General features: G+C 37.5%; 1 protein-coding gene across 1 annotated transcript in view; it reads right to left on the bottom strand.

The window, feature by feature from the left end:
• The window catches only part of adamts16 (ADAM metallopeptidase with thrombospondin type 1 motif, 16), a 69,692-nt gene that overhangs the window by 20,699 nt on the left and 29,799 nt on the right, over nucleotides 1-19,194 (bottom strand). Inside the window, exons 6-10 of the mRNA XM_088327913.1 lie at nucleotides 17,540-17,623; nucleotides 16,542-16,701; nucleotides 12,962-13,067; nucleotides 12,760-12,897; nucleotides 4,512-4,665 (exon numbers count right to left, since the gene is read on the bottom strand). Coding sequence (XP_088184039.1) covers nucleotides 4,512-4,665; nucleotides 12,760-12,897; nucleotides 12,962-13,067; nucleotides 16,542-16,701; nucleotides 17,540-17,623 — 642 coding nt within the window. The remainder of the gene's footprint in view (nucleotides 1-4,511; nucleotides 4,666-12,759; nucleotides 12,898-12,961; nucleotides 13,068-16,541; nucleotides 16,702-17,539; nucleotides 17,624-19,194) is intronic.

Genomic DNA, 19,194 nt, shown 5'->3' with positions numbered 1-19,194 from the left:
TGTGTTTACAATGCTAAACTGAGTTCATAGAGCCCTTATACATTATTTGCCACTACGACTATCTGCTTTCATCTTAATTTTAACAAATCCGTTCGGGTGGAATATTTTAGGTAGGAGGAATGAGGGTAGAGGGCAATACTGGAAAGTGATGTCATGCTCGTCCCCACAGGTGTTTTTCTGTTTCTATTTATGAGTGTAGCATAAAAATGGTGAGAATAAGACACATAGTCCTAAGACAGTCCTAAGGTCATCACAAACTCCAAGAATTATAAAAAAAGAGTTTATTATAGTGTTTTCAAGAAATGCATCCTACCACTAGTACGAGCTGACAGGGTCCACAATGATGACGCAAGTCAGGAGATGGCGGCTGCGAGTAAAAAAGTTTCAAATTCTGTCCGGCCCAGCTCAGTAGCCTAGATGGTAAGGCGCCCGCTTTGAGACTGGGAGGTCGGTGATTCGCGCCCCGGTCGAGTCATTCCTAAGACTTAAAAAGTGGTCGGCGGCGCCCTCTGTTGGCTGCGGCTGCATCGGCTCGCTACAACGGGTCAGGTGCAATCGACATTTCGTTCTGTGTACATTGTTACACAGAATGACAATACAAGGAAATTATTATTATTATTATTATTATTATTGAGTTAAACGAACATAATTTTGGGAGAATTGAAAGCAAAATCCTCACTATTTTTCATTTATTTTTTTTGTAACATGAAATCCATTAATTTTTCTCAAACAAAAGTATTTTTGACGGTTGAAACCGTTTAACACATTTTGGGGGGTTAGGCGATCTGGAATTAAATGACACACTTTTATTATTGTCAATTTAAACAAAACACATTTTGTGAGAGCAAGACAAGCTTTTTATTTTTTTTAATTGTTACTACTATTCTTATTATTATTATTATCATTATTATTTTTATTATTATAATCATTATTATTAATGTTGTTTTTATCATTGTTCTTATTATTAATGTTGTTGTTATTATTGTACCGAACAACAAAATAAGTAGTGTATCAGTCCCATTTTGGCCCAATTTATGTTTGTTTTTTTGACCCACTTGATTGTAGACATACTTTAGAATTTCCATATGTGTTTTTTGGTGTCATTTGGAAATAAAGAAAAAAACATGTTAAAGGGCCAATTTCAATGTATTCTTATTTGAACTGACAGTTACACTGTACATAGAGGGGAAAAAAAGATAACAATCTGCAATCACAAGAACAATAGGGCACGACTGCCAAACTCAATTCACATGATCTAGCGGTTATGTTTCTCAGCAGTGGTCCTCAAGAATCGGATGGGAGCGCTGTGTGCTTTCCCAGATCATGTTGCCAGAAAAACATAGCCTGCTACTTTTAAGCAATTCCATTCTTTTACTATCTGACTGGCACAGAATTTGACAAGGCAGCACAGATGTTGACAGGCACCTTGGGGTCAACTCAATGCCACAAATGCTTAGCTACCCTGATGTCCATCCGAACGGTTGTTTGTCCAGCTGCATTGCTTAATTAGCTACAGAAAATGTAAAAATGGCAACAACACGAAATGAGAACTTGAGGGAATGAACCTTTCACAAACAGGGAATGGCAGAAAAGCTACAGATTATACAAAGCATATTAACCACTCTTGTATGTAAGTACTGTAGGAATATTGAAATGTGTTACTGCATTTAGTCATAATTGTGTAAGTTTTCCAGTTTCCATTCTGTTAAATTGTCAAGATTTGAAACAAGTTAATAATTTTGTGGTAATTAATGCACCCTGTGATTGCCCGTATATTCAAATTTAATTATTAAATTGTTGTTTTATTCACTTGATAAAATTCGCCCGATGCTGTCCCAGTCCGATGCAGAGATTATAATTCATGCATTTGTTACCTCCCGTCTCGATTAATGTAATGAATTACTCTCCGGTCTCCCGAAGTCCAAAATCAAGAGCCTGCAGCTGGTACAAAATTCTGCAGCGAGGCTTTTAACTAAGACAAGAAAGTTTGATCACATTACCCCGATTTTAGCTAACCTGCATTGGCTCCCTGTTAGCTTAAGATGTGATTTTAAAGTTCTTATTGGTATTATGCAAAATCATGCATGGACTTGCTCCCTCACATCTTCTAGATTTAATTTCCTCCTATGTTCCAGTCCAGAGTTTTCGCTCTGAAAATGCTGGTCTATTAGTGATCCCAAGAGCCAAGAAGAGAACCGCAGGTTTGAGAGCGTGTTCTGGAATGCTCTGTCCCCTGAGATTCGGTCTGCAACCTCAGTGGAACTGTTTGAATCTAGGCATTAGCACACTTATATTGTATAGTTTATGAATGACCTATATTACCTCATGTGCGGTCCCTTCTTAAGGTTTCTTAGTTTAATTTAACTAGTCTTATACAGTCTCTACACTGTTCTAAGTGGTGTTCTGTTAGGAGAAAGGCCCTGAGTCTTATCAAACCATCTGCAGGATTCAGTCTGGATAAATGAGTGATGTGCAGCTGGTTCCTTCAGAATGTTGCACTAATGTCTGTTTATAACATTTGGTATATAAGTTAATATCAGATATTTTAAAAGCGCACTTTTGAAACCATTACATTCTTGTTCTGTCCTCATAATCCCAGAATATTAAGTTTTATTTGTTTTTCTTTTCTTTTATTTGTTTTATTACGATAAAATACTCAACCTGGTCACTAAAGCCCTTGTTTTGATCTCTCTCGGCTCGAAACCTGGATGTTGATTCGAACTTGCAGTGGAAAAGAAAGTGTGTCCTCCACCAGTACAAAGTACAATATACCTGTCCTGGTAGTTATGTGATAAACCCTTTTTGGGATTTTGGGTGTTGTGTTTTTTTAACTAATACATAGTTTGACAATAACATTATTTTAAGCAACCCAGTCATGAAATTCAACTATACAAATAAAGTAAGCCGTAAACAGCACTCTTCAGCAGATGTTCAGGGTTTCCAAAGTCAACAAGTTCTTCTTAGCGAAGACAGTATTTTAAATAACCTTCCAAAAATGGTCCTACTGCGCAATATACTGCAGCTGAGAGGCTGAATCTTGTCGTGTTTTGTTTAATGAGCAACAATTAATGGGAAAGGCCCAAACTGCAAGACTGGGCTCAAGAAACTGAATTTTACAAGGTGCATAAGCGGACAAAGTGCACGAGCGAACACAAATGAAGATACAATAACAAAAGCATTAAAGTACCTAAATCGTTCATCGCTGAAATAAGGCTAAGGCGTTGTATTGTTTAGCTGTTTAAACAAGAGTGTTCCGGAGGATGGCATGTGTTTATGCAAGGCAGATTGTTCCAAACTTTGAACATGCTGTATGAATTATGTATAATACACTTCATTTAGGTGGGTTACAGTGAGGTTAAAGTGATTTTTTTTTCTCTGTAGGAAATTGAATATATTCACCGCATAGGGATCATTATTGCGTTTAATTTAGTGAAAAAAATACTTCACAAACTAATCCAACCCTTCTGTCCGATTTCTTGTATACAGTACACAGTATCCTATTCGGTAATAAAAACAGATCTTTTTTAAACAGTTATTAATAAATCAAGAAATATTTTAGTTTCAGACTTCATTGTATACACAACGGTCAAAAGTTTTTTCTTTTTTTCCACCCTGGCTTTCAGTTTTAGTACATTATTTACAGAGACAGTCTCGCAGTGCATATACACACTTTCCACTTTTGAAATTATTGTAATAATGCCAGATAGACTGCCAAACAGGGACATCAGCAATAATTTGACCAAGGGACAGTAACAATAAGTGATTCCTACGGGCAATGTGCCAGTCCTTATTTTGTTTGAGAGCCAAAAAACTATTTTATGCACACCACTGGAAAACAAATTTGTCTAATTTTTTTCCTCCCTCCCTCTTCTATTGTTTTTCTTTGACCTCTGTGCCTAAATCATGGTTTCCTTCTGTGAAATATGGCAAAATGTCAAACCCATTTATTTTCCATACTGCTCGTCATAAGAGTTGGAGCATGTTGAAGTTTATATTATGGCATAGACCTTTGTCAACTTTGGTAAAGGTAGATATAAAACAACATCAAACTCCATAAAATAAGGTAAGCAGATTTGCCGCCAAAACGCCCTTATTCCTTCATTGCCATTGACAGCTAGAAAACTCATTGGTATGACCTTTTGCCATTGAGGTCTATATACAGCTATGTCGCTTACTATTTCATTACCATAGAGCACATACTGTACGTCAGAATCTGGCCATTGAGGGCTGGGGTCTGCAAGTTTTAGAGGTTTACCTCATTAAACATAGGAAAATCACATCAAGAGGATTGTCATCCGGGTTTTTGCAGAGCTTTCTACTTAATCAGGTGTGTCTGGAAAGAGAACCCACTAAAACATGCAGATTTCCGGCACTTGTGGGACTCAGTTGCATGCTATACAGTAGAGGGCTATACCTGAAGCTGTCAATGGCAGAAAACTTTTTAACTGTAACCACGGCAAGGTAATCCCCCTATTGTACAATGTGGAAAAATACAAAACAACACAATGTACCTTTTTAAAATCAAGCGTGCAGAGCTTGGCCTTCTCACCAAACTGCCACTTGCATTGAGTGTCTGCATCATAAAGCTCGCCTGGAAGCTTCTCGGGATAGCGATACTCCTTCACTGCACTGGGTTCGTCCGACAGGCACAAAGCCTGGGCCGAACTGGGAAAAAAACAAGAAATAAAAAAGCAAACCAGAATTGAAAGTGTTATTTTCTTTCTTTGTTTTTTTTTGTTTGAATTAAAAAAACATACATTTTAGTTTTTATAAAAAAAAACTGCACCTGGTGAGTAATTTTCACACTGTATTTAGAGTGCAGAATGCTGTTGATTAACAAGTGCTTCCACTGCTCGAGTATCATTGATTGAGTGTTCTGTCCGTCTGATTTGTTTACATGCAACAATTGGAAAAAACACAATATTATTTGTGTATCTTTGCAAAGAGACACATGAGGGATAACGCGCAGTGATGTGTTCAAGAAAACACACATAACTGCCCTGCCTGAGATATAAAAAGAAAGCAGGGCTTGTCAAATCCAAGTTTAGTATTTGGAGTCTTCGAGACTTCATTAAATAAGGATTTTTACATTTTACTTTTTTTTACATAGCCATATACGTTACTTTCAAACAAAACTATTTTGAAACTAAATGTAATTTTACTTGAAAAGTCATTCGATGCAACTATTTCAGATAGGTAATATAATAACACAGGATACAAGTGGTTGTCACGTATGACGTATTATGTGTCTAGACCCGATGAAATCCTGCGGCTGACATTTCTTTGAGTGCAGAAGACTAACAGGACTAAGAATAGAAAGATTATCCAGTCCAGTTAAATCTGTTGAAGTTATTATATAAGGCATGTCTAAGAACTCAACAATATATATATATTTTTGCAAGCAAAAATACACAGATGTATTTCTCTTATCAGTAAATTAATCTAAAAAAAAATTACTTTTAATGAACTCAAAATTACTTAGCATTGGTATCAAGGATACTCGCACACATATTTAATTGGTATCGATCCATACCATGATCTCAAGTATTACAAATCTCTATGCCAAAGTAATCTTAATGGAACTGTGGGTGTATCCCATAACTAGTAGGGGTTGTAGGAGCACCATTTCCTGTGGTTTGTCTTGGTTAATTAGAGCCTGGTGGCGCCCATCAGTCTCCAGAACTACTTATTTTATTATTACCAGAGCTAATTTTTTTCCATGAGAACATACCATTTTGCTGTTTTGCACTTTATTTTAAGTTTTAGCTTTCAATTTTGAAAGAAGAAGCTATGTTACCTGTATTTAGACAGAGAACTGGGTATGTGAAAGCTTCAAGAGAGGGGATTTCAATATCACAGCTTCCCATGCAGAAGACTTAAAGAGAACAATCTGGGGAATACGGTTTAAAAGTATGGTTCAAAGAGCAAGAAAAGACATAATATTTTAGAAAGGATTATTGAAGTGACCATATCGCTTTCACGTCAAAAACAAGTCAGTGCGTGCGAGAGTGTGGGTAGGCCATAGAGGCTTGTTGGTGTATGTGTGTATGTGTGTTTTGATATCTTTTATTGTCCACATAATAACATTTCTGAAAAAGACAGCACAGCATATATATATATATATATATATATATATATATATATATATATATATATATATATATATATATATATATATATATATATATATATATATATATATATAGGCACAAAAAGTGAGGCCTGTGGCAAGCATGTCAGATGAGCATAGACATGTATCCCATAAGACTAAGGATGGAACTTTTATGAATGACTTGCTTTGTGATGGGCTTTAAAGCAGTTTTCTTTCCAACATGTTTCCTTGAAGCACTCTCTGTCTGTCAAGAAGGCTGCCTCTCTGTCATTTAAATGCACGACTAAGAATTGGCACAGACTTTACTTTGGTCATAGGCGACTGAGGGTAAAAAGCTTTAAACTGACTGGTGGAAGATCTGTTACCTTTAAACATATATCTTGGCACCACAACCAACATGCTCCAACCAAGGGCTCTTTGAAATTGAAGTGTTGCATTGATTAGTAAATCAAAGCTATTTCTATAAAGTCACAAAAATAAGTTTTGCTTTTTAAAATAATTTAAATAATATTTCACATGTCACATCATGTGGGAAAAAAAGATGTAAACCTCTGAAAATTCTAACCAGTTGAGCCGTCTTTAGGACCAGAAACTACAAAAAAAAATTCAGATTACACCCACAAAATATTCTGGAAAAGTCTTCTTTCCAAAAGTCAATATAATTGAGATGTCCAATGCAAATTATTCTCTTAAGGTGTGACCTCAATCAGGTCGAGGCCAGGACTGTTGGAATTGCCTGCTCTCTGAATGCATCTCTTCTCTTGTTGAAGGTATTCTGACTTCTTTCCTATGGGGTGTTGTTCTGTTGTCTAACATTCACATCTGTTAATGCTTCTTGAGATTCCACAATAAAAATTCCCAGTGTGTATTATGAAGCACCCCCGAGCAAGTCATAGAAATTCAACGACGACCTTGGTTTGAATCAGTATTAAACACATCCCGATTGCCACATAGCCTAAGGTGTTGTTGGCGGTGTGCTTAATTTAATGCTGATGGACCTAATTGGGGGCTTCAACTCTGCTCCTACATACCAATGAGGAAAATTACTAAGGAACAGTTTTTCTCCTACCAATAACTGTTAAATCCTGCTTCTACAGACTGATACCAACAAACAATAACATTTTTTAACTTCATGCAATATTGACAAAAAGTAAAACACATGGAAAATGAGATTATTTCTATGTTTTTAATTTTGTCTACAATTACAATAATATTATACAGCTTCAGTAAACATGTCTCCAAAAAGTGGTGCTGAAGAAACTAGAGCTTGACTTTTAATCATTTAATCATCATTTTTTGTCTGTAATACCTCAATAACAAGATATTTTTATGAGCATCATAACATTCTCATATAGATATCGCAGAATTTAACACATAAGGATATTTTCATTCAGTGAAAATACTTTGCTTCCAAACATCATACAAATGCTCCAATACTTGCCTTCATACAAGTCTTGGCTAAGAAAAATATACCACTCATTCTTATCAAGTGGCCAGGCTTGGGGAGTAACGGAATATGCGTAATGGCGATATGTAATTAGGATACAACAAATGTAATTGTAATCTGCTACAGTTACGGGAAATGGGCATAATCAGATTACAAGCATATTTCGTAAGAATAAGGATTACTTTGCAGAATTGCCATTTCATTAAAAGTATATTTACAAATACAAAATGCGTCAATAGATGAATTATGTCTATCATAATTACGTCTATTATGATTCAGTATGAGCTACAGTAGCACATACTGCAGCATGGACATACAGTATGTCGTGAATACAGTCAATTCCGTGGCATGTGAGACCACCATTTGAATCATGGGACGGCCGTTCTGGCATACGTTCCGGCATGCATGCCTAGTAAATCTAAATATTGTCAAAAGGTTTAAAACTTGAACTTGGACACAATACATTTTTAATTTAGAAGGTGAACAGAAGGTTTTTAATGATCTTTTTCATGTGAAAAAAACAGCACATCTTGTCTTCCGTGTAAAAGATTTTTGTTTTTTTGCTTAATAACTATACTCTGTGGTTGAAATGTTTATACTTTAGCAGAATTACAAGCAACTATCTGACCTCTGATTCCTCCAATTATTTTTCAAAGTTACAGTTTTAATTTATCTTAAACAAAATTTTTTAACTTTATTTATTATACCGTATTTTCACAACCATAGGCTGCACCATGTTAAAAGGCGCAGTCTCCGTAGCTGGTTCTTTTTATGTATAAAACACTATACAGGGTGCACCGCACAGTAGGGCACAGGTCCCCTGAGCTGTGGCCATTGTTGGGCAGAGAAATGACTTCGCGGCTGACTGTTTTCCATGTTTTTCCGCGTAGCATGAAAATCAACACACCGTTGTGGACAAAAACACAGAGAATTTAATGGAGGAAAAGTGAGGTTTTGGATTTAGTCACTTTTGGGGGGACAACTCTATTCAGCCTCGGGTAGCACAATAAATCAAATAGCTCGATACGCTAGGGCGTTAGAATCCATGAGTACTTCTGCAAACAATGCATTGTGTGTGACATCATGTGTCTTCTTCCGCTCAAGCGGGACATGGTGGCGTTCACACAGGAGAAGCATAGAAGTCACAGGATATCAAACACAAGTGACATTTGTTTGGAAATTTGAACTATCTCACGAAAGCATCGGATTTCATCCCTAAAAAAATCTGAATTGAGCATTAAGGTCTGTCGTGTTCTCTGTTATGCCCGCAGCTTTAGATCTCACACACAGGGCAAAAATCTGAGACTTTTATGTGCGCCTTATAGTCTTGTATGTTTAATATGTTTTTTATTAGCATGTTTGGTATTGGAGTAATCCAAAAGTAATCAAGTTACATTATTGCAATATTATGGTACTAAAGATTGTTACCGTTTACATTTTTCAATGGGTAACTAATAACTTTATTGGAATTTGCAATAATCTGTGGTCTGTGCAGCCCTTTGAGACTTTGTAATTGAGGGCTATACAAATAAACATAACTTGACTTGACTTGAATACATTTTTAAAGTAACCCCCCAACTCTGTAAGTGGTATTATCTTAGCTTTATACATTAGTAGTTATAATAAATACAAAATTATGTATAAAAATACTGATGCAGAGATGAGAAACTCCATGGGGAAAATCAAGTAAAAAGTATTTAAATATGTACAGTACACTTTGTGTATGTCTTATACAAAGAAACAGATTTGGTCATGATCAAGACACTCATTTGCGGACATGGAATCCCCTAAGAAACGTAAGTTAAATTCAACAAAAAGAAAAAAAAGAAAAAAGGCAAAACATTCCAAAAACAAAACTCAATGTACTGGTTAAAGTTCAGAAGTATATCACAATAGCCTGTATACATCCTAATGCCGATGCATCCGATGAGAAGGTGACACGACCAAGTTGTGCTACTACATCTTTTGAAAATAAAAATATACTCTAATGAGGAACATAAATACTTACAATGTTTCTAACTAGTGGTGTTGGCTAATTGAATATGATAGCATGGCGTCAGGTGACCAATTATCGGGTCTATTTATTCCAATGAGCCGATAACTATCATCCTGATGATAATTGTGCATCCCTAAAATTGGCTTTTGTTTGGGTGCCTAGTGCATGTCTCCCACAAAACATGGTCCAACTTTCTATTGTTTCCAGACTAGTAGATCATTGGACCACGATCAAATTGATGAAAATCCCCTTTCACCACCTGCGCCGCTACTCAGACATGTCTTCATTCGGTTTAAAGTTTGGTCTACTTTTAGCCACCAAATGCAGAATTCCCAATAATGATAAACCGAGCTTGCACAGGCACGCCAACCAAAATTAATGTGAAAGTGTTTACTACGCACAAGTGCATGTGCACTGTCTATGAAAAGAGAATCATGCGTCAGAACAACTGATAAAGATCTGCCAGTTCAGTTTACGCGTTGGTAAATTTAGTAGGGTCACTTAAGTACCGGTATCATTTTCCGTTTATTTTGCCGGCTGTGATTTTTGGACTGTGGACTTTGATGAAGGACATTTAGTTTCAATCGCGGGACTTGAAGTCGGGTTTGGGTTAATTTTGTGTTTGTGTTACATGTTTAAATGTGGGCGCATGCGGCTTATATACAGGTGCGGCTTGTGTATGTACAAAATCGGTTTTCCTCTCTAAATGTGGTGAGTGCGGCTTATAATCAGGTGCGCTCTATAGTCCGGAATTTACGCTAATCGCTTGCCTGGCTAAGACATCTGCATGCGTGAAAAAGTAATACACAAACAGATTGCACACACACAACAGCTTTTGTAGTCAATGACATCCACACAAAGTGATAAGACTTGGGTCAAAATGGGTCAATAATGGATTCTTTTTTTTTTAATTATCAGGTGGGGTATTTGTCCCATGCAACTATTTTATTTTTAAATTTTATATCATCCATCAATCCATTACATGCACCGCTTACCCTCAGTAGGGTCGCGGGGGTGCTGGCGCCCATCCCAGCTTGCTTCGGGCAGTGGGCAGGGGACACCCTGAACTGGTTGCCAGCCAGTCCCAGGGCACACAGGGACAGACAACTCACTCGTTCATTCACACCTAGGGACAATTCAGACCGGCCAATGAACCTGACACACATGTTTTTGGAATGTGGGAGGAAACCAGAGTGCCCGGAGGAAAACCACGCAACCACAGGGAGAACATGCAAACTCCACACTGGAGGTTGATCTCGTGACCTCAGAACTGTGCCGCACATGCACTAACCACTGCTCCTCTGTGCTGCCCCTATTTTATATCATACCTTAATTATTTTACATTTTATTTTTGATTGTATTGTTAATGTAACATCCATTGCAGCCTGGTCATTCTAGAAGGGGCACTACCTCGTGTGCGGTCCTTTCTCAAGCTTTCTTTATTTTCCTCATGCTTAGGTTTTTGAGCTTTTCCTTGCCCTCATGTAGGTTTTAGATCAGGGGATGGTGCAAAAATAGTCTGTAGTTTGCAATAGTCTGTGATCTGTGCACCCCTTTGAAAGTCCTTGTGATTAAGGGCTATACAAATAAACATGCCTTGACTTAACTATTTTGATTCATTGAATAATGTGATCAAATTGGCTGAGCCCATCATTTCAAGTTAACTAACACAAAAAGTTGCTTCGGTCATCCATCTGACTCAACTGTTTGGATTAATTCAGTAACCAAAAACATGTTCACAAATAAACGAACACAACTTTTTTTTTTCATTTTACCTACAAATTAAGTTCAAGTTAAATTCATATTAACTATTATATGGTTTGTTTTGTGAGTTATTACGGTACTAATTTCTTCATGATGTTTGGGGTTTTATTTTTCAACCCAAAATTCATAGAGGGATCATTTTCAAGACCCGGAAATATAATATAATACTAAAAACTGAAAATTAAAATGTACTGATATGCCTATTTTGTTTTTAATAATGGACACCTGCAAAGGAGATTGCATAGGATGCCAGTTTGTTGTTCTGACTATTACAGTGCCCTATTTTTATTGGTTTCACTATTATGAACTGTTTGCATCTGTCAGCCAATCGTGTTGCTGTTCTTTGATGCCACGCTCTTTAAAGCGGCTCTGCTTTTGCAACTAAGGAGTTTTAATCAAAAGAATGGGCTCAGGGAGGGGGGCTTTAGAACAGGTTGACATTTCTTATCTTAATGTTTGCACACCTGTTCTCTTTCTTCTGAATGTGCGGCAATATGGTGGATAAAAAATAATATCCTTTTATGTGAGGCTCATAAAATATTTCACATTGTACTGTATATAGCATTTCAAAAATGCACATTTGTATAATTTTATAGATAAATATTAAAGAAATTCACATTACATTCAAAAAAGTTATCTGCCTTAATTTGGACAAAATTGAAGCATTTTGAAGAATGTCATGAAGGAATCCTTAGTTTGGAGTAAAATGTGCTTGAGAGGTAGAGCGCTCATTTTGGAACCAAGAGGTTGCAGGTTTGATTCCCGGCTCCTCTGAGTCAAATGTTGGAGTGTCCCTGGGCAAGACATTGAATCCTTAAGGGTGCCAATGAGTGCCTTGCATTGCTGACTCCGCTATCAGTGTGTGAGTGTATGTTTGAATGGGTAAGTGTGAAGTACATTGTAAAGCGCTTTTGGAGGTCTTCGGTGACTTGTTAAAGCGCTATAGAAATGCAGTCCATTTACCAGTCAATTTTATTTTTGAGCACATGAGCTTTTGCCAATAACTTGTATTTGTATTGAATACAAGAGGACAACAACTGAATGTCTGGGCTGCATGGGAAACTAAAATAGGTGTGTTGGGAATGAATTTAGAGGGGCAGCAGGAGGAAGAGCGCTCGTCTTGGGATCAAGAGATCGCAGTTCGATTCCCGGCTCCTCCGTGTTACATGTCGAAGTGTCCTTGGGTAAGACACTGAACCCCTAATACCCCCAATATGCAGGTTAGCGCCTTACATGGCTGCACGGCCGCTATCGGGAAATGTGAAGCACACTGTAAAGCGCTTTGGGAAGTCTTGACTTGAAAAGCGCTATATGAATGCAGATCATTTCATTTCATTTCATTTCATCTTGAAATGAACATTATGGGTTTCTCATAGTTGCCGAGCATTCCAAATTGATACTTTCTGACATGACAAGTGTGTCACAAATGCCATTTCTTACTTGAGAAAGCGGCTGAGGTACTGGCGGCTGCACACAGACCACGAGAACAGGCCATTGTGTCCTGCCAAGGTGGGAGACATGATGTTTCCCTCTGACTTCTTACAAATGTTTCCTTCACCGTCATGGACCATTCCAAAACTGAAGAATTCAAACAACTGTTTTTACAACAAAAGATTGTGTATTTATTTGTCAGAGTCCTTACTTGTGTCCAGATTCATGGGCAATGGTGAATGCCAATCCCAGACCAGTGTCCTCATTCACGGTGCAGCTCCGGTACTTGCTGCACATCCCACTTATTGGAGCAAAACCTAATGTGGAGGGAGGTATGGTTGAATTATACAGCATTTTACATTTGCAATTGGACTAAATATACTAAAAAAATTGTCATTGCTCTATAAAGGAAAAAAATACAATTGTGCAGTATACTCGCTGTTTAAAAGGCATATTGTGGTGACCAGGTTGGATTGTCGTTAACACTGAGTAAAAATAGTTCTGCTACAGTGGTTGGTTGTAACTGCAACAAACTTAAAAAGCACTGACAGTTGATGGATTAACTCGGTTTCATTTTATAAATGTCTGAAACCAATTATGATTTTAAATACGCTGAAAAGGTTTGTCATCAAACCAAAAAAAGAATGAAAATTACAAAATTATTGCTCGATACTCAGTTTAAAGGACTATGTTGTGGTGGTTGGATTGTCATTACTGCATAATGAACCTCTTTCTGTTACTGTGTGTGGTTGCACACAAAAAAGAGGGGGCCTAAGATGAACAACTGTAATTAATTCGAAAAGCATTGGTAGATAAATGTCTGAAACTAATTATGTTTTCATTGAGGAGGAATTTGAATTATTTGTTGATTATTGCCTCTTTGAATTTGCATGAAATTAGACCAGTGGTTTTCAACCAGTATGCCTGGACGCACTTGTGAGCCGCAAGACCTTTTGTAGTGTGCCACCGAAAATTTCCAAATTTTATCTTAAGGTATGCCATTGTTCAGTATCTTTCCTTTCTTCCATTGAGCAACCATTTCATTAACATGCATCTATATCAGTCGGTGGAGGCAGACCCTTTTTTTTTTTTCGTTTTTCCTATTAGCTCCTCTTTTTTTTTAATAACTCCTGTGTTCAATTAGGAAATGTCCCAGCTGCCTTCAAATATGCTGTGGTCAGGCGTTTTCTTAAAAAGTCTAATCTTGACCCCTCAGTTTTATCCGTCTCTAAACTGCGTTTTTTTCAAGGTTGTAGAATAAGTTGTTTTTAGATAGATAGATAGATAGATAGATAGATAGATAGATAGATAGATAGATAGATAGATAGATAGATAGATAGATAGATAGATAGATAGATAGATAGATAGATAGATAGATAGATAGATAGATAGATAGATAGATAGATAGATAGATACTTTATTCATCCCCGCAGTTAAATTCACATTTCCAGCAGCATCCCTTCGCTGAGAACAATACAATAATAAATAAAAAGGAATGCAATATACAAATACCCAATGTGACGTGCTAATACCCACTGTAGCATGTTGTATAGAGTATTTAAATAGTGCTACATAAAATACACACTGCAATAAAAGCACGGTAATATGCAATGTAGGGAGTGTGGTTTAATGTGGGCAGTCTGTCGCTGAAGCTGCTCTTCTGTCTGGATATAATGCTCTGTAGTGGATGTGATGAATTGATTGACCGCAGCTTTTTCAGTGCTCGTCTCTCAGCTACTGTTGTCAGGCTGTCCAGCTCTTTGCCCACAACAGAGCTCGCTTTCCTCGCCAGTTTATTTAGACAAGAGGCATCCTTCTTCATGACGCTGCCTCCCCAACACGCTGCCGCATAGAAGAGGGCGCTTGCCACAACTGTCTCACAGAATATTTTCAGGAGCTTTTTGCAGATGTTGAAGGAGGCCAGCCTCCTGAGGAAGTAAAGTCGGCTTTGACCTTTCCTACATAGAGTTTCTGTGTTGGCAGTCTAGTCCAGTTTGTTGTCCAGCTGCACACCCAGGTATTTGTAGGTCTGGACAAATTCTACACCTTCTCCTTTGATGGTTACAGGAACCGGGTGAGTTTTAGTTCTCCTGAAGTCCACCACCATCTCCCTGGTCTTGGTGGTGTTCAGGTGCAGGTGGTTTGCGTCGCTCCATTGGACAAAGTCCTGAATCAATTTCCTGTACTCTGATACTTCTGATACATCCCACGATCGCAGTGTCATCAGCAATTTTTTGCACGTGGCAGGACTCAGAGTTGTACTGAAAGTCCGATGTATACAGAGTGAATAGGAACGGGGAGAGCACGGTCCCCTGCGGAGATCCTGTGCTGCTAACCACAGTGTCGGATGTACAGCCCCCCTGTTTCACATACTGGGGTCTACTCAATTACTCTCCTTCCTTGAGGAAAATCTGTCCCTGAAAAGTTTTAATCTAGATTTAGATCTCGTCCCAGCACGGAGTTTGCACCTTTAAAGGACATTGCTCTTTCCATAGATGCCATATTCCTCAATTATCTTGTTCTTGTGCAAAACGCTGGTACCCGTCTTTCAACCAACACAAGCAGACGTTCGTATAGCTCTCCTGTTCTTAACTCCCTTCATTGGCTCCCTGTCCTTCTTAGAATTCATTTAAAACTTTTAATGATTGTTTTTAAAGCTCTTTCTGGATATGCCCCACCAAATTTATCTGAGCTTTTAACGGTTTGCAATCCTGGTAGGGTTCTGTGGTGAAAGGATCAGCTTCTGCTGGAAGTTTCAATGTCAAAATACAAACGCTGGGGTGAACAAGCCTGTTGCTGCCCCCAGGCTCTGGAATCAGCACGCCGTTGATGACGGCCTGTTTCTGACCTGGGCATCTTTAAATTGAGGCTAATTATCTATCGTAAAGCAATATGATGCACAGAATGACTGTTATAAAGGAATATATAAATCAAGTGCATTTAACTTTACAATTATCTGTTCCTGATGTGGTACAGGGAACTATATTAAGTTACTCTTCTTGTGCCCATTGATTGGCTGGCAACGAGTCCAGGGTGTCCCATGCTCACTGCCCAATGTCAGCTGGGATATTTTAAGAAGGAAGCTCAGGACTTACTTTGTAATAGGGCTATAAATTGATCATTTAAATTCAGTTTGATTCAATTAACTTCTAACCTTTTACTGTAACACATTTTAATTTATTTTTCATATTTTAATAATTATGTACGTATTTTTGTATGTGTGGTTAAATGTATGAAAATATTTTCCTGAGGCCATCTGCTACCATCCATATCAGTGTGGATGAGCCTCCCTCAGGTCTTTTTCCTCGCATGATTAGTCTGTGCCTTGCCAAAGATGTATTTAATGTAATATTTCATTCATATTATTATTTAGTTTTCATTTAATTTTAACCATTGTGTGTGTCTGTGTATTCGGTGTGTCGTTTTGTTAGGTGCAGAAAAAGGAGGTTTTATTGTCTTATTGCACATTGACTGTTTTAGTGCAGCACTTTCAGTGGTGCTTTACAAAATACTTTTTGATATGATTTTTCTGACGTTGCAGTGACAACAAAGTTCTGATACATTTTAGTTTCACACTTTTTTATGGTTGTTGCTCTTTGTGGTCTGGTTAAATTATTTTTATTTTTTTTACAAATAACTCATTGACTGCACGCCCATCAAAATTGATTTTCAACATCTTCACTAAATACCACATTGACCTCCAAAGCCCTGGGGTCCACATGTGTGGATACAAGTGCACATTAAACATGAAGTTCAAGTCTTAAGAGGTTATAGAATACAATGCATGGTACCTAAAGTATCGCATGGTTCATTCTTCCATGAGCAGATGTCAAGTCCTGTGAGCAGAATGGCATGGTCATGGCGCTGACCTCCTAGGCCGCCAAGAGTGGACTGCCACTGGCAGAAACTGTTGAGTGTGTGGTCTGCATGGTGGCTGATCACCAATCCATCCTGTGATATACATTTTTAAAAGGGAGTGCAATTATGACTTAAGGATTACATTTGAAGTTTTACAAGTTATGATCAAATCAAAATTTCATTCTCTAACTGATTTAATCTGATTTGAATTCAAGATTTTCGTAAAGCAAGGGTGGGCAAATTATGCACTGCATGTGGCCAGTCGGGGTTACTAATCCGGCCCGTGACAATATAATGACAGTACATATAATGGTAAATAAAGAACTAGTATTAGAACATCTTGTTTTGGTTCCACTCTATTCCTGAGTAAAGTATCCTATTCAAGACTATTTTCCTCATGTTGAGATTTTTTTAGTTTTTCCTTGCCCTCATGTTGGTTCCAGATCAGGGGATGTTGAAATAATAGCCAGAAAAAATAGTCTGTGTAATAACCTGTGAAGCCCTTTTAAGACTCTTTGTGATTAAGGGCTATACAAATAAAAATGACTTGACTTGACTTTATGGCCCAATACGGCCCACGTCTCAAAAAGTTTGCCCACCGCTGTCTTAAAAGCCATTGTTCCTAATGGTTTAAAAAAACGTCATTCATTAAAAATAAATATATGCAAATAATATTTGCAATAATATTTGTATAGAATATTTAGAAAAATAGCTTTTCTTGATAATAAAATGGTGTGCTGACTACATGATTTATAGTGTTCTTATGTGTAGTTTTCTTAAACATTTAATATAATAACATAATAGTCTGATTTCAAAATTCTAAATAAGAAGACCATGAAAAGAAATAAACCCTATGGACAGCACTTTATGTTCTCTACAGTTCAAATAGTTTAACGTGTAATTTGATTTTTTATCCCCCACATAATCTCACCTGCTCTTCATCAAGAAGCACAAGTCCCACGATAACGATATTGATGCTCCCTCCAATTGTCCCATCTTTGAAGAGGCTAGAAACCTACTCAAACATACACAAGAGATAACTCTTAATAATCGTCAAATTTAAGTACAAGAATACCATAAACAATAATCGGATCACATGAAATCAAAACACAGAATAAAGACAGAATAAATGATATTTGGTAGATCCCAAAATTATGGCCCTAATTCTAAACCTTGAATGGTTACTTGAGGCTGGGCCCTTGCTCCTATAGTCTAGTAAAATAAACAAATACCATAGGTACTTGTCTGTCTGCGTTCATCTAATCTGGAAGATGACATTCCTTCCTGATGTTTCTAAAGCGGGAGATATCTTCCCTGCACTGACACATGTCTTGACTTAAGGTTGTTTTGTTAACAAATTAAAGGGAAAACCTCTGAGGTCAAAGAGGCAATGAAAACGCTATGTTAAGATCTGACAAAAAGAACAAATGATAGTAGTCAAGGTAAAGTTGGTAAAAACAGCAACAGTAAATCTTTTTTTCCCACATACTACTGTGGTAAGATTTATACATTACCTCATTCCCTGCTAGCCAAGTTAAAAAAATGTATGTTAGACGTTTATCGCCATCAACAGCAGTGAATGAAAGATATATTTCTTGTGCACCTTTTTTTGTCTTGCCTCAAAGATACCCCCTCTCTTTTATCCCAATTGCACCTAGAGAAAAATGCAGGTGAAGTTACTTACTTCAATGTTAAAATGTATTGTAAAATTAGATAAATTTTCAATAAATGCCAGCGTTTTACAGACTTGTGGAAGCTATTGAGGTCATAGTCTGGGCTGCAGTGGCTTGGATTGACTTGTCTGGGTTTGGACATGGGAATTATTTTTTTCAAAATCATCTTTAAATTTGCTAAGAAGTAGCGAGTATGACGTAATCTTCTTTCAGATCAGTGGAGGGTAACAGTGATTTATACTGGGCAAGGAAAGAGCAGCCATGAGATCACCTCGATATCTGTGCCACGTTTTCCGATTTCTCTCGGGTAACACTAAATAATTAAAAGAGTAAGTGTCATCTTGATCCAAACATTAAAATAAATACATGTACTGTAAGTAGTGGTTGGCAGATCAATCCAAATATCGATATTATCAATACTAATCAAGTACTTAGGTCAGATGAATATTATTGTCCTGGGATTGATACTTTGCTACTCCACCAAATTCCTCAAGGAGCTGCTTCTCCGTGTAGATAGTGCAGCCCTTCTCTCTCTCACCCAATGCGTCTGGCCACTCTCCAAATTTATGCCGGAGTGAGTGACTGACAGGCACACGTTTATCACCTTTCCCTACTAGGCCTCCTTCTGCATGCTGCCTGCCAGGCAGAAGATAGGGCTGAATCTAGGATACCACCCTTACCACAATCTAAAAACGACAGAGGCAAACGGAGGGCAGGGCAAATGTTTTTCAACCACAAAAAAAGACAATGCCAGGTATAATTTGTTTTGTAAAGAGAAATATCCATCCATCCATTTCATCCCAGCCATCCTAGGGGAGTGGACAAAGAGGTTGGTAAAATATTCAACAATCATAATATTTTGAAGCAAAAAGTATGGGATCGGTAGTACTACACTCTATTTTTACTTTCTATT

The sequence above is a fragment of the Urocampus carinirostris genome, chromosome 2 (assembly GCF_059441175.1).
Source record: "Urocampus carinirostris isolate Australia breed hairy pipefish chromosome 2, RoL_Ucar_1.0, whole genome shotgun sequence".
In the NCBI taxonomy this organism is placed as follows: Eukaryota; Metazoa; Chordata; class Actinopteri; order Syngnathiformes; family Syngnathidae; genus Urocampus; species Urocampus carinirostris.
Note: the sequence above shows the minus strand (reverse complement) of the source record. Positions and strands in the feature narration are given on the sequence as shown.